General features: G+C 36.2%; 1 protein-coding gene and 1 long non-coding RNA gene across 3 annotated transcripts in view; one reads left to right on the forward strand and one right to left on the reverse strand.

The window, feature by feature from the left end:
• Positions 1–17,009, forward strand: part of LOC135720565 (cGMP-dependent protein kinase 1) — a 186,782-nt gene that overhangs the window by 17,742 nt on the left and 152,031 nt on the right. For both annotated transcript variants that reach the window (XM_065242768.1, XM_065242767.1), the window contains exon 2: positions 6,117–6,283. In XM_065242768.1, coding sequence (XP_065098840.1) covers positions 6,117–6,283 — 167 coding nt within the window. The remainder of the gene's footprint in view (positions 1–6,116; positions 6,284–17,009) is intronic.
• On the reverse strand, positions 2,144–3,686 carry LOC135720566 (uncharacterized). The gene is made up of 3 exons (XR_010521303.2): positions 3,603–3,686; positions 2,562–2,683; positions 2,144–2,418 (listed from the first exon to the last, which is right to left on the reverse strand). It is a non-coding gene; the product is annotated as an uncharacterized lncRNA (long non-coding RNA).

Raw genomic sequence — 17,009 nt, forward strand, 5'->3', positions numbered from 1 at the left:
TTTGGGAGCAGAACCATTTATAACATTATACATATGATTCAACTTTAGCTGCTCCACCCTAACCTGCACTGGCAATAGTCCTACACTTTTAAAAGCATCTCTGCCAATATGAGTCCTAGGGGGTGCATTTAACAGGTAACGGATAACATTATTTTGCATCACTTGCAGTCTGTTTTTAAGTTTAACTGATAATCCACAATACCAAGCGGAGCATGCATAATCGAAATGACATTGAATTAACGATACAACCAGTAATTTCTTAATAGAAAAATCTAAAAGCCTTGTTTTACGATACAAAAATTTCAATTTACCTGCACACTTGGATAGTATTTTTTCAGCAATGGATGAACAGGTTAATGATTGGTCTAATTCTATCCCCAAGTATGTAACACATTTCTGAGACACTATTTCAGTGCCATTACATTTGATCTTAAGTGATTTTACTTTAGACAACTTCTTTTTTGTTCCAAATAAAATGGACTCAGTTTTTCCCAGATGTATTGACAGCCTGTTGTCTATAAGCCATTTGCTGACACTATTTAATTCGTTACCCAGAGTCTTCTCAATCTCGCTGATGTCATCCCCAGAGACCAACAATGCAGAGTCATCAGCATATAAAAGCAGCTTACATTTCACGGCAGCTGGCATATCATTAATATAAATTAAAAATAAAAGGGGGCCAAGGATTGAACCTTGAGGCACCCCACACGTAATATCTCGAGAATCTGATATGGCCCCCTCAACATCACAAGATTGAGTTCTTCCAGTGAGGTAAGAGGTGAACCATTTCACCGCAGTATTTCTGAAACCTATGCTTTGCAGCTTTGATAATAAAATTGCATGATTTACAGTATCAAAGGCTTTTTGTAAATCAAGAAGAATCATACCCACATACTTTCCTTCATCAAATTTTTGTCGGATATAATCACATAAATGAATAAGACAGGTTTCAGTCGAATATGCTGCTCTAAATCCAGACTGAAATTCATACAGCAGATCATGTTTGACAAGGTACTCTTCCACCTGCTCATACACAAGACGCTCAAACACCTTTGATATGGCTGTCAGAATTGATACAGGCCTATAATTGCCAACATCTGATCTACTATTTTTCTTAAAAATGGGGACTACTCGAGCCATTTTCATATCAGCTGGAAAGATACCCTGAATTAAAGACAAATTTATTATATGGGTGAGCACCCTAGAAATTACATCGGCACTATCACGCAAAAATCTGGGTGGAATAAGGTCCTGTCCAGTAGCTTTGTTAATTGACAAAGTGGATAGACACAATCTCACCCTTTCCTCGATTTCTCTAAATGAGTAATGCAAGTAAACAGCTGTACCTGATGGATAGGATGCTCACAGTCAAGTTTACTGTCAGGTCTGCAACAACCAGGATATACAAACAAAATATACACATCAGGAAGAATGTGTAGATGCAGTATTTGGAGAGTCTTTGGCATAGGACTTCACACGCAATCCTGTCTGCCTTTATACGACTTTGTCAAATTATGTCAAGTTACATGGAGTTATGATAATGATTTGGTGTTATACATTTTGCATCCTACTTTTGAAGCTAGAGAGGTGATCATGATCCACTACCACTGTAACCAGAAAACCCATAACACCACAGCATCATAATAGCAAAATAAAAAATTTTGTGACACTTTTATTTAGTCTAGTTAAGTTCTCTTATAATAGAACTGGTTTAAAATGAAACAATGACTGTCTGTCTTTACATTTATCTTCACATTTACAGAAAAAGGCAAATAACATACAGTGCAATGCAAAGTATAATTTTTTTTTATCAGCATGTGCATTCCCTTGTTCGAACCCATGGCATTTTATGATGCTAACACAATGCTCAACCACAGATAAAGGTTCTAAGAACGTTCCTTGAAAGTTCCCAAAGTTCCCAATAACGTTATGAATGTTTTTGCTTGTAATGATAAAAAACATTACATTCTATTATTTACAAACTGTTGAAAAACATTATTTCTTAATGTTCTGTTAAAATATTGCATATAAACATTCATAAAATATACTAAACATGTGTTTTAACATTGGGAGTACATTTAAACATGACATTGTCTGAAAATAAAATGTAACATTCCTCTAACATTCGCACCATCAAGAAACATTCCTAAACAATTTAAAAACTGGACACTTTTATGTTGGCTTAACATTATTGGGACCTTTGGGAACGTTGTTAAAACTTAGAACTAGAAATTAGAACTAGAGGAGATATACTCTTTAGCCTTTACTTACAGTAAATACAGTAAATGTACTTACCAACTTACAGTTCTGAATGCACATCAAAATGAATTGTCATAAGAAATAATACAGTAGCTTCAAAAAAATACCATACTTCTGGTATAAGATAATCAGTCTTGTTATAAAATAATCCTGTGAGTCCTGTAAGCAAAAGAAAGATGGTCATAATTATTTTGAACCACAGTTTTTTTACAGTACTGTTTGTTACAGCTGCTAGTTAATTAGGGAGACCTAACTAACCCATATATGCAGCACATACTGTATCTTATTAAGAAGTGTCTCACCTAATACAAGTTGTTTCACTCAAACTCTGTAAGGTGGTGAAGAAAGGATGGATATTCTGTTGTCCTCTTCATCCTCACTTGTCTCTCATTCCAGTTCTTGCAGTGTATTTTGTTACATCCTCCTTAATTTATGCTCCCAAAGAATTTTAAAGAGCAGAATAAATGCAGGGAAACAAGGACATATTTAACACATTTAATACATGATGCTAAACACTCATATTTTTCAGTAAATACTGTTTTGAAATGATAACCAGAGTAGATGTACACTACTCGAATCACTGCACATTGCCACAGGTCTGTGTGTTAGGACAGTGGGACGTGGTTTTCTGATTGAGGCTCAATATTTACTGTACAGCTACCTTGGCCTCAAAAGCAATTTAATACAAAACAAAAACACATTATAAAACTTTATTTTATGCAAATTAGGTTTCAGCATTTATGTTTAAACATATTCACATTGAAAATATAATGTTTTTCCGATTGGCCACCACACACACATAACATACGTTGAAGTCGTTTGTAAAACTAAATGTTAAGCAAACTCTTATAATGGTCACATGGGACTTTCTAAAATGCTTAACGTAGTTTAACGAAATTGAAAGATAAAATTTAGTTATACACCTTATTAATAACGCATAATTTATGTAACAGGTAAAGCCAAGCGGATAAGAATATAAACACAACGTGGTAACTTACACTTTTTTAAATATGCTTTTATATTAATAAATTAATCTCTGTGGTAACGTTATATATTAAATCTGATCTTTTCATATCATTTACGTATACATTAGGCTACGTTAAGCATTTCTTCATAATAGTTTTATAAAAGGAAAACACTAGCGTGTAATTTAACGCACCACGCGTGCTCGTAGGCTTGCATACACATAGTATGATTTATTAATAAGGTTTATACTGACTTGGGTAAACTAATATTACCGTTAAACGTTAAGCAACGCGTCCGGTTAACGGTTTTAAAATGTCCCGTTCGGGTAAACAACAACCGCAGGTCTGATAATAAATAACTTATATAGATTATTTTACCTTGCTGGTCTTTTTTCAGTCTCTCCTCTCGTGTATCTTCAACTGAAAAGCGCCGCTGTCCCAGGGAAAGTCTTGTTTGAAAACTCTTTAGTTTATGTGCACACCTGAAATCGGTCCTCCGAACACCTGTGCTGCTACATGGTTCCTTAGCTAAAATAAGTCAACGCGCATGTGTATACAATTGTCAAAAATGATGATTTTGAGAAAAATAAAATAAGGATTTGTGTGAATAAGGAAAATACCGCCAAAAGACTGTTAGAAAATATACAGTAGCATACAGCAATTTTCAAAAATACAGTAAATTACTGTATATGATGTATGATGTCACAGAAAATTCCCAAAATGCAACGCGAATTACAGTTATGTACTGTATAAATTTTTAAAGTTTACAGTATTATACTGGGTGATATACAGTAAATAACTGTAAAAATTACAGAAATGTCTAACAGTGTACAAAGATTAAGTGCACGTATTGAAAAAGATAGGTATATATTAATTTGTCTAAGTTGAGGTAAGAACATAGTAAAATATTGAAAAACTGTGGTGTTTTCCTTTAAGCTCGTCCTTTACTTAAAGCAGGTTTATGTTTTTTGTCGTGTTTTTCTATCTACTAACTGGATTGTCTTCATTTTTCCAAATTATGTTACTGTTGTATCTGTTTTCACAGATTCCGTGTTTTCCGTTTTTTTTTTTTTTTTTTTGATTCTGGTTTTAATGGTTAAATTAAATTTCAGTAATCAAAAAGCATATCTTATCAACTAAAAACATTAAAGATATACAATTTAACACCAATTTATTGAAAGTTTATTTAAAATTACATTTAGGGCAATGTCACTACAACAATGCTACTGACGAGCAACCAAATGATTCTTTTAATCATAAGAGTCTTGTTTTACTTTTCAGGCAAATGTATTAAATGTAAATATATTAGTTATGAAATTGTCTGTCAATATACTGATTAACATCTTGTTGTTTATGTTCACTTAAACAAGAAAGAAGCTAAGTTTAGTGATCCCGCGTGTATTTACTGCTGGGGCCAATGCTCCTGTATGCGTGGCTGCTCACTTCAGATGTGAGTCCTTATGTTGTCTGAGGAATTTACAAATATAATCATATTCATGATTGATCCTGTAAATATACTTTCAAAACCTGCTTGCGCTCTTAAGAGACAACGCATGTCAATAGTCCCTTTCACACAAAGTCTTTACTGGTAATTTACTCGTAAATTGCAGGTAACAGGTCATGTGTGAACATAACCTTTCCGGTAAATCAGTGCTTGTGAGATTACCAGTAATTTACCGTTAAGCACTATGTGTGAACAAAAAATATAGATTGCCGGCGTTTAGAATGGACGACGTAAGACCGCGCTGACAGCTTCGGGCCAATCATAATGTGCAATGCAATGTTGTTTGGTCACGAGCAACTTCGCGACCGTCAGCATTTACCACAGACGTTAAACAACAAACCACGGACCGTGGATATGAATGATGTGGAATGTTTACAAATACAACACTGAGCTCACCGCGCGCCACAGGTAACTTCCGCTTTTTCACCTATTTTACCGGTATTTTGATATTGATGTGTGAATGATGTCTTTCTGGTAAAAAGATGGAACGTCACTGCGTATGTGAACAGCACATTTTTGTATTTACTGGTAAATTCATTCTAGTAAATTCATGGTAATTTACCAGAATTACTGTGTGAAAGAGACTGTTGTTTGCCAGGCATGACGAGAAACGGACGTACCTTTCTTTACATCCAACATTACACAAAAGGATAATGTTTCTGCACATTTTGGTCATTTTTTTCTTTTGTAAATTAAATTACACCAAAAATAGCATTTAAAAATGAATTAGAATGGGTTTTAAAAATAACTGTGACATTCCACGTTTTACAGTAAATAAATTTTTTTGTGTTTTCCACATGGCACAAATAAAAATGTCTGTTATCATGTTTTTTAATGTCACTCAAATTATATTTAAAATTTTCCATCCAAAATCACACAGACGGTCAATTTCTAGACCTCATCTCTGCCTCTACAATTAAATTAAAAAGCAGTCATTTTCCACGTTTGTGTGATAGTAGAATATTGAAATAAAACATCTGCAGGATTCAAAAATATAATTTGAAAGGGAACTTGAAATGCAGGAGAGCAATATCAAGGACATCTGATGAGCATTTTATTCAATAACCATCAGTCTTTTTCATACAGGTTGTCACCCATAAAGAGGAATTCATTCATTGAAGTGGTAAGACTTCGATTGCATTTACAAAAACCTGGTATGGGGGAATCTCTCAAATTATTCTTTCTGAGGTTTACACCTTCCTGTGAGTAATTTCACATGCCGTGCCACTGAATGGAGGTGTCTGGGATTTGTGACTGCCATCATTTTGACATTTCCATGAAAAGGAAATTTCCGTTCTGTCGGAGGAAGTCCATGGATCAGTTCTCTTTGATTTGAACAGGAATAACTTTAGCAGTTCTTATATTAAAGTACATTCTCTCGTCCACAGGTCTAAAGAACTGATCAAAGAAGCTATTCTTGACAATGACTTTATGAAGAACCTGGAGTTGTCTCAGATCCAGGAGATTGTGGACTGCATGTATCCGGTGGAGTACGATCAAGAGAGTTGTATCATCAGAGAAGGAGATGTGGGATCGCTGGTCTATGTCATGGAAGGTACATCTGTACATTTGATATTTCTGTAAACTGCTTAGTTTAGATTGAACCAGTTGAACAGTTGAACCAGTAGCTGGGTTTCCATCACTCACAATTTTATGCACATTTTAAAGTATCGCAACGATTGATGGAAATGCCAAAATTCAAATAAAAATCCCTAAAATCATAAAAACAACTCCAGGTGAGTTTTGACTGAAAAGGGTAAATGCGAATAATGGGAGATAAAAATGCTTTTTTTTAATCTCCCATAAATATTCATAAATGAATAAAACTCAGCAAGCCTCATACCTTAATACATTAAATATCTTTGCAGCATTTGTTCTAAAACAGACAAGGGCTTTCTCGCACACAGTCAGTTAGCCCCACCTTGGCCGGTGCGTCTTTTATGCATTCTGAAGGTGCCCGATTTACCCATTGGTTTTATCGTGTTGCAGTCTATTAGGCAACATTCCACATAATATGGGCTTAGATTTGGAAATAAATTTCTTTATTATTGTTAGCACTACCTCAAACTAAAGCACAGTCTCTTCTGAGCTTTCATTTTCTTAAATGAGAAGCGGCAATTTCCAAATGAGCTTCACAAACGCCTTTTTTCAACGCGATCACCTTGTACCTAAACCATTTCCATGCTGTAGGGGATTTAAAAGTGTTGTGAGTGGAAGGGTAGCGCCGGGGCTGTGTTTGTGTGTGTGTGTGAGCCGGAGGCAGAGCGCAGAGAGATGCAACACAGTTGCGAAATTGCATGCGCTGCTCGAAATGGCTGTTATTTCAAATAGCGTAGCATATTTTAAACTAATATGCCTATCGGTTAACTGGTTTCAACCAGCTAATGAGGCTCGTGGCCGGTCAAGAAAATGTTTAGTTTTTGCCATCCCTACATTAAACCCACTTGACTAATCGTCTAGCTGTATTAGCTGACGTTGTCTTAATATATGGAGCTCGACGTTGTCGCAATGCCCTTGCTGCTAGTGCCTGCATAAAAAATTCAACATTTCTTCTTCTGTGCACAGCATTCAGCGCAGCACATTTTGAAAAGATCGTCACTTCCTGATATATTGGCGCTAAAAGAAAAGTGTAAAGTTACTGTATTTTGAGGGCTGCATAATGAATAATCACAACTATTCGTAAAGCTTTTGTTTACATTATATATTGTATACTGTGTTTCACTAGTTCACATTAACATGTAATTATTAGGGAATGAGATAAATCATATTTGGCATGTTGTCTGAGGGAAGGGCTTTGAGCTTGAATTTTTCGCCCGAACTCAGAGTATTCCCCCTGTTTAACTGGGATAGTTGTACTAGCTGAGTTGCGGCGATGGGGTGGAGGAGGGATGCTACAAAAACTGTAATGGGCAGAGGTGAGGGACAGCTATTTAACACGGAATTTAACACGGCTATTTAACATTGCCCAATTGCACAGCCTTAAGAGCGTGCATATCATGAATGCTGGGTCTCATTTGTTTTCTGAGAATCTACTGAACCTACTGGTAACTTGTTTGCCACGTAGTAATAAAAAATATACTAAAAACCTTGATTATTCTGGTTAGTCACATTGTACTGCTATTATTTTGAACAAGACTGTATGTAAACAAAAACGTTTATTCTGCAAACAATTAGTTGGGATTAATTGTTGTGCAGCCCTACCATATTTAACCATTTTCGTGTATAATCACCTCAGAGCGTGAAGATGAAACACTATATGCCTGTTATCTGCTTTCGGATGTGGATTTCTGAGTTGTCAGTCAAGTAAGAAAGTCCTGCAAGTAATATTACCAAACTACTGAGATGTCAGACTTTACCTGTTCATTTCAAAACTTCCAAAACCGCATTTTAGATGGTGTGGAATGAGTTCTGTAAGCTGGTTAGTCCAGTAATGCTGTAACGTGCAAAGTCTTTATGTTGGGATTTATTTGGTTAAAGTGTTTCCATCATAGTTCATGTGCATGTTTTCTTATCAGATAAGAAATTTACACTCGTTTGAGCACATACATTTTCTGCACATTTTTTTTTATTTATCCACAGTTAGCTTTTTATGTAATATCCAAAATGGGCATTAAAATAGGTGGATGGCTGAACATAGCCATAGCCATAGTAACAAAATAAGATAAAACAGGTGGCAAATGTCATTTCTTTAAGAAAAAGAACCGGCCTGTAAGATCATGCTAATCTTGTGTTGTGTCCAGTGCTGATTTTTTGGGTGTTTATGCCATTACCTGATTTGCATAATTTCTTTAATCGCTATCAGGTGCTAAATCAATGTAGACAGCAGTGGAAATAAACAACAGAGGTTCTTACTAAAATGTCCAATCATGCGATAACCCAAAAATCATTAGATTTTCTCTACAGATGTCCAGCTCTGTTACTCAGCATTGAGCCTGAAGGTCCATCCGTACCTGTCGTAGCCTCTCTTACGCCAGCTGAAACTGAGACTAGATACAGAACTGAATGTGATGAGTCATAATGATAACCAGATATCAGTTTAATAGAAAACCAGTTCAGCGTTACAGTTTTAAACAGCTGAATCTGATGCTCTGTTTGAGCTCTGTGGTGCTGCATGTGCATTTTGTGAAACTGACTTTTTCTTTGTTCACCATAAACAAAAGTCCCGTTAGATTTGCATCTTATTTAAGCCGTCAATAACAGTCCAGGCAGCAGGTTTGGGACATGCAGGGATATGTGAAGGTTTATAGCTTGAAGGCAGTCTGAGAAAGAATCTGACATTGAATCTTGTAAAAGACTTTTATGTGGAGCTCTTGGTCTCCAGGTGCATTTTGACAATGTGAAATGTTATTGTGAGATGTTTTATTCTGCTGGTTTAAAAAGCGTCTGCACTGCCACTAATTGTATAAAAAAAGACAAATGATGCTAATTTTAGGAGTTGTACTAACTGGGTGGGAACCCAGAAGAATAGTTTGCATTCGTGTTTCAAGGGTCATTAAACGCTTAACAAGAAAGACCCTTAATGTGATTTTCACTCGCAATTATAATTCACCATTAATGCATGTTGAGTATTTGAATAGATGATGCATAACAACTTTTAAAGGTTTTAGCTCAAACTGCTTGAAGCTTAAAGGGTACATATCATTGATATAACTTCATTTATTTTATGATTAGTATTCATAAAATACTTTTACTTAATACTTTTATGTAGTCATGCTTTGATCAAATTAATTTCAGTAGTTTTTTTTATTTAATTTTACACTACACTGTAGGCCTGGCACAATAGCTACTTTTCATAAGTTGAAAATTTCCCCAGAAATAATGAGGATAATCCATATTATTGTAATTTAATGGCCATTTTATGTCACTGATTATATAATGACAATAAAATAGCATAATAATGCAAGTAAAAAAATTTTTTTCCAAGAATATTAAAGGCGGAGTCCACGATGTTTGAAAAACGGTTTGGAAAAGGAGACGGGCCGACTACCAAAACACACTTATAGCCAATCAAATCAAATCAAATGCCGGGTTGCGTATGTGTGGGGCGGGTCTATCAACAGAAGGTCCAGATTCTATTGGGGTAGGGGCGTGTTTGTTTAGGCGATTTCAAATATCAACACTGGCTTTCAAACATCATGGACTCCGCCTTTAAAGGCTTTTCTGAAAAAACGATTTGGAAAAGGGAGTCAGGCCGAGTACCAAAACACACTTGTAACCAATCAGCAGTAAAGGGGGGTATCCGACATCGTTGCCTGGGTCGCGTATGTGTGGGAACATCTATCAAAAGAAGGTCCAAATTTAAGGGTAGGGGCGTGTTTGTTTAGATGATTTCAAATATCAACATTGGCTTTCAGAGATCATGGACCCTCCCTTTAAGACATTGAAATTGGAATGTAAGAAAAAAAATATATTAAATAATTAAAACAATATAAAAGGTAAAGTACCACTCATTGCATGAGCTGCATTTTAATTTTACATTGCTAATAGTTACTGTTCAGTGTAAATTTGGGCTTTACAGCATTTTTTTGCTTTAGACGAGTGATCGTCACGTTTGTAATATCTAGTGTAAAACAACTCAGATGTAAATGCTGGGTGTCATGGTTGTGTTTCAGATGACTTTTTATTTGTATTGCTCTTTTCGTTGCCTCTGTTTTTGAACAAAGTTGACATGCCGGCTTGTTTACATTTATTTCATCTCCTCATGTCTCATTCACGTCAGAGTTGAGGGTCATTGTTGAATTGCCAGTCATTGTCCCTGCGTGTTTATCGTGAAGACAACACAGAAGTGACTTAAACTGCAATTCATAGGCTGGCCGCTAGAGTACGGCTCCAAAAGGGATTCAATCCCCATACTCCCATGTTAAAACTGCCAACTTTACGGGTGACGCGATGAGGCAAGATGGTGACGGCAGGCCCCGCCAACTATTGGCTTCAAAAAAGCTCTTCACTACCCTATAGGTGACGTCATGGACACTACGTCCATATTTTTTAACAGTCTAGTATGGTGTGGACCCTGAGCTTCGTGTGCCACTCCGCTGAGGCAGCACGAATGGCTAAAATGTTAATGCCATTCATTTTATGCAAACAAGCACATATGTAAACACTATGGCAATCACCAAGGTCATGTTCATTATTTGTGCGATAAGTCTATTAAGTAATTATCCCGACAGGCCTATATAACACTCCAGGATTTTATGTAAACTATGCATTTAAACAGTGTACTGTATCAATACAAGTGCAGTCTTCTAAAGAGGTGTTCAGGTAGGGCAGATCTGTCGCGTAAAGCCTCTTCCTGTGGTGTTTTTACAATGATGCTCCTTTGACCTTCCATACTTGGTTTTATAAACTCAACCCTGCCAAACTCCACTAGAGATTTTCTCTTTTTGAACCCTTTGCTCTTCTCTCTTAGTAACGTACACCCGACAAGCGGCTCACCTCATCCTGCTGTATTGTTGTCTTCACAGAAAACCTCTCAGTAGTCTCCGCTAGTGTCAGCGATGCTAATTCGATCTAATTTATTGGCTTGCCCTTTCGTTTGACTGCACACCCTCATAAGATTGACTGCTGCCCACCTCACAGATGTATTTCATAAACTCATGTGGCATTAAAATGCTGTTGGACTGAGTGAAGTGATGTCATGCTGCTCCCACGATTATTGAGCAGTGTCAGGTTTGCTGTTACTGTCGAGCTGTGTAATATTTTATCTCTTGAGTTGTGTACACCATTTTTTGTGCGACCAACGTAGGTTTCAAATGGAAGTGCCACCCTTTTAAAAAACGTTGGCAGCTGGCGTTTTCTTTTTCCGCAAAGAGCCGGCGTTCTGCGTTTTCATGCTTTCATCGCTGAGTGCCCAGAGTTGAAAAATGTTCAGCTTTGGGGGAAACTGTTAGGGACAAATACAACAACCACCAACTGGTGCATCATACAGCGACTGATAAACAAAATGGAACCAAAAGCTCTTTGCTCAAGAAATTATTTTATTTGCTGAAGGACAGAAAGTTAAGCATGTGCGTTTGATTAAAATACATGATAAATCCAGATTAAATTCAGGCAACTTTGGCCAACCAATAGCAGACTGTTAAGGGCTCGTTATAGTTGTGTGTAGGTCCTACGGCATAGCCGTGACGGCATAGGTTCCGCGTCGATTTTCATTTATACTTTTGCGCCATTGTCCGTGTCGACGTGCATACACATGCGCAGACTGCTGGTAGGCAGTATCCACGCGTGTAACCATAGTAGCAGAGTGACCATCAATAAAGAAGCAACTTGGCAAGTTAACGCACAAATGAAGAAGAAACAGCAACTTGTTGTGTATGATTTGAGAAGACCAGCAAAGATGGAAGTAAATAAACAGTGACTTTTGTTGCAATTTAAGTTAAATCACTCCCCAACTTGGCCCATCTTTGTTATCACCATCCCAAACGGAAATATCTATGACACAGTTTTTTTACCTGACGGGAGCATGGATTAAAGTTCTCCGTCGTAGCGACGGATTTCCGTCGATTGCAGCGAGTCTACGACGGATTTCCGTCAGTTGCAAAATTATTAAATTAACTTTTCATAAAGACGCAGTGTATTCACCTTGTTAAGTGGAATGTGATAAAAGCCTGGAGTGGAGCGAAATCACGTTCCTCTCTCCACTGTAAGCGTTCTGTAATCATACGCACCAGATCCATTCCGGGTTTTCTGGCTGTATCTCACGTTAAGCTGAGGTAAAACTTTATTTCTGCTAGCATGGACATACTTGTAATGCAGGAAGGATCCGATGTTTTGGACATCAATAAACGTGTATAAGACCAATAGAGATTAACTTGACTTAGCGAAATGAGGAAGATTGGCAAGCCTTTCAGTTCGTGGGCTAAGAAAATCAAACAGCCAGGTAATTTACGTGTGTTTGCACAGTAAGCCTAGGGTCCTGTATTTTGGGGGTAATTGGTTTGTCTTGTACGTGATCGTTTTTGACCACTACGCTGATCTAACCAGTGGCTGATATACAACGAGTTTGTTAAACTCATGGGTAAACTTCACTTGGTGCCACAAGAACCAAGAGGCAGTCAGATGACATCAAAATCCCGTGAGAGCGAATCGAGAACTCATTAGACGAGACTGCTTCCGAAATGCTCTCGCAGTACTTTGATGTCATCCACCTGTCAGTTCTTGCAGTTGCATGTGCGCGTGGTCAAGAAATTTTGACGTTTGTACATGTATCTGCATTTAAAAACAAGTGATTTTAAATTGAAACAATAACAACAGTGTTAAATGCGCTGTTTCTGTATGAGGGGAATAAGCAAGTCGCGCATTCGCTTCTCTTTGAGCATGTGAGTATTTTTGCCGCTTTATTTACATAAGGTTATGCATCAAAAATCCAGTCTTTGCAAGTATCCTCAAACACGACCATTTAGAGCTTAGGAGAAAGTAAACAGCAGAAAAAAGTTAACTTTTTTGCGTATCTATCACTAATGTTAATCAAACAATTAATCTCTCACTGCTCTTGACTAAATCAATTTATACCTTTACTAAGATATATACATTATTGTTTATTATCCTTATTTCATCACTGACTGTTTATACGTGAGCTTGAATTTTGTTCTTGTGTAATATACGCACGTTGCGCACAATGCGTTGTTTTAAGTGCATAACATTGCGCATAAAATTGCACCTCAGCTCTGCCTCTATTGTAAAATAATAATTTTTTGATAAAGGGTACAGTATTCAATGTACAACTGTCACTATGATTACAGGCATCCTGTGCGAATTGTACACGAGTTTTATTCGAGTTCGTTCAGGGTTTATATTCATACATAACGTTACTGTATTAGAGCTGTGACTGTAAGCTGTTTTGTGAACAGAACAGACCCTGGATTATTCGTTTATGTGTACTGAATAATATGATATGAAAAAGTTGTATTTGTTCACATTTTTAAAAGCATTATATAACATGAACAAACTATTGAAAATATAGAGTATATAAGCATTTATTAATTCATGTTTATGTCATTAAAGTAATTGATGTTAGTTCATGGTGCATTAACTAATGTTAACAGTTTCAACCTTGATTTAAAAAAATTTATAAGTAAATGCCAACATTAATAAGATTTACAATGAATAAATAATTAAGGTTCATTAAAGGTGGTAATATTCATATTTCTTTTTATATAGGGAGTTATTTAGCTGTTTCACCTTAATCTGAAATGCCCTGCAAACTACATTTTACAGAATACATTTTTTTTTAGTTTGTCACAACAAGTAGATTAACATGACGGGATAACGTTTTTAACCCTTAGTGCAGGAGTCACAAGTGTTTTGTTTTAGACAGATATTAAAGGTAATGGTTCAATTAAAGGACTGTGTTAAAAGTAAAGCTGTAAATTAACAAACTATTAATAAAGCTATCATATGTTGTAATTAAGTGTTATTCACAAAAAACATACCCGCACTGCTGCTGTATTTCATAGCAGTTGGCAACCCTATAAATGCCACAGTAGACTTTAATATGGCATTGATGGCAAAAAATATCTCCCCTTAGAATGCTATTGGTCTCGCCTTTTTACAAGGAATATGACTTGGCCTGAAAAAAATTTCAGTCAGAAGAATTTTTTTCACTTTAATCCATGCGGGAGGGGTTCTTGTGGACCAATCACAGCGGTCCTCGTAGAACTGTCGCGCTGTTAAAAATTTTGCGAGGTGCACGTCAGGCTACGCAGAGCTATGCACAGGCTACAGATAACCTATGGCGTAGCTACGGCGTATAGCTTACGCACAACTATAAATTAGACTTTAATATTATTTGGGAAACCTGTTTGAAAATATTATATTATTCAATTTAGTGAAATGTGTAATGTATCTGTCTTGTGCTTTTGGTTTGTGGTCATGACTTTTATTTTGAAATGTGTATTTTATATTGTGCATTATGTCACTTTCTTAGTTTCTAGATCTTATGCTACATACACACGCATTTTTCATTTTATTTAAACATGCTTAAAATATAATTGATAGACAGCAGTCTGATATTTAAAGTTGTTAAACAGCAGGTCATCAGGTTTTCCAGAAGGCAGGTAAAATAATTAAAGGTTAGAAACATATTAATCTGACATTAAGCATTGAAGAAAAGATTTCTTCTGCTCGACTGCACACTTAAAGTAGAGCACTAGATCATATAATATATGTGACTTAGTGACAGAGTTCATATCTACCAAGGGAGTCTTCGTTTTCATTGCAGGATTTAAGTGCATTGTGCAAGAGCAGAGAGGTAACTTTATGATCTGAGTAAATCTCTGTCTCTGCTGGGTTAAACATATATAAAAACATTTAGGCAAACCGTTCAGATTCTAATGCTAATCATAAACCTATGACATTCACAATACTTTTTCCAAATATTTCTGATGATCATTCGCTATATGACTAAAACAAAATTGGCTTTATGAGTAACGTTATCTGCTATGACTGGTTTATTAGGCACAGTAATATAATAGATGTAGTAGGTTGAATTATAAATATGACTCTTACTGTATATCAATATTCTAATAAACAGATGTCTGTACTGACTTATATGTCCTGAACTCATAAGATTTGAAAATCTTAAGAAACCTTACAATTTTTAAGGGATAATGTATAGGCAGCAGGTTGTTATCGCAGAAAAAAGCCCTGACAGTGTGATCAGGACTGAAACAACCTACTGCTTATACATTATCCCGCTTGTTATTTACCTCATGAGTAAGGTAAGGAACATTACATTTTGATTTGAAATATTTTATTTGCTCATTTGTCACGAATGCAGACCTTAAGTGACTTACTTTCAGTTGAATATTACATTACATGATACTTGATTCTGTTTAGGAAGAACAGAAGAACAATGCATTAGCAAAGAAAAAAAACTTTCATGGAAGTCTACTTAAATAACGGAATAACAGAAGAAAACAACAACCAGAGTTATAAGAGAGAGAGAGAGAGAGAGAGAGAGAGAGAGAGAGAGAGAGAGAGAGAGAGAGAGAGAGAGAGAGAGAGAGAGAGAGAGAGAGACGCGCAGGTCCCTTTGCTGATATTAAAAGTACAGTCTCAAAGACAAGCGTATAAAACAATATGTACTTTATATATTCTCAATAAAAACATCTTAGGACAATATATTATATTTAATTGCATTTAAAAAAAAAATAGTTTTCATATATCAATGCAGATTTCTTTTGTGCCAGCCTCAAGTTGCATGAATTAAATGATTATATTCTACAGATCTGCTTAACACTAAGTTACATTAAACAGTGATTGTATTTGTGGTAAAACAGACTTTATCAAACACTGAGCCAATCAATAACAGTTTCATAAAACCACAGTCACGTTTCGCACTGTTTTAAAAAACTAAATTTGTTTGGGTTTGACTGGTATGTCTTCACATTCACCACAAATGAAATATTTATTAGTAACAATGTTTTACCGTGTCAGTTCAGAGTCATTGATGAGTAAGACTGTTTGTATGACAGGATACTTCAGTACGATCATTCGTGATGTCAAATATTGGCTAAAATTTGCTTGCCACTTCCTGTTCTTTTAACATTGGATGAGAAATTGGCATTTCCAACACACTTGCAAGTGCGATTCAAACAGTAAAAGCCCCCCCATGCTCTTTTTACACAGAAATGATGATGAAACGTCACTATATTTAGCCACGTGTAATTTGTGCTCTGAGATCATGAGAAGACACAGACGTGACAGATCTCTGCTCCACGAAACAACCATGAACTGTTTCTCCAGTTATCTGCCAAACTGCCACAACTGTCCTCGCATGCCGATTGTTGCATAGCAACCGCGGGAATGCTCACACGGGATGGTTATTTACATCCACATTAATAGACTCTTCTGCTCCACAAACCCAGCATGGAGTATTGCGTAAGATTTTCGGAAGTTTTGATTATGTGGAGCTCGAAATGTGTAAGCTATAGTGAGAAAACGTGACTTATTGCTTAATTTAAATGTAGTGATTATTCATAAGGTAAAGAGTTTAACCTAAACACACACACACACAAAGTGGTGTGCAAAAATGCTTTTTGAACAATTTACATAGAAGTGCTAAAAGGGTTGTGAGAATTATCATATTTTTTCTAAGATTTATGAGGCAAAAATTGTGTTAATAAAGTGCACTGTGTCATCACAAGCCAAATGAATTGATTTGAATATAGACGGTTTTATTGGACCGTCTGGGCAGAACTTAACTTCTATGTCCGGTTGCATAAAGATAGCCGTGATGTTAAGACTGCGTATTAAGAATGAGTCTGAGTAACTAGCAATTA

This window comes from Paramisgurnus dabryanus, chromosome 1, assembly GCF_030506205.2.
Source record: "Paramisgurnus dabryanus chromosome 1, PD_genome_1.1, whole genome shotgun sequence".
In the NCBI taxonomy this organism is placed as follows: domain Eukaryota; kingdom Metazoa; phylum Chordata; class Actinopteri; order Cypriniformes; family Cobitidae; genus Paramisgurnus; species Paramisgurnus dabryanus.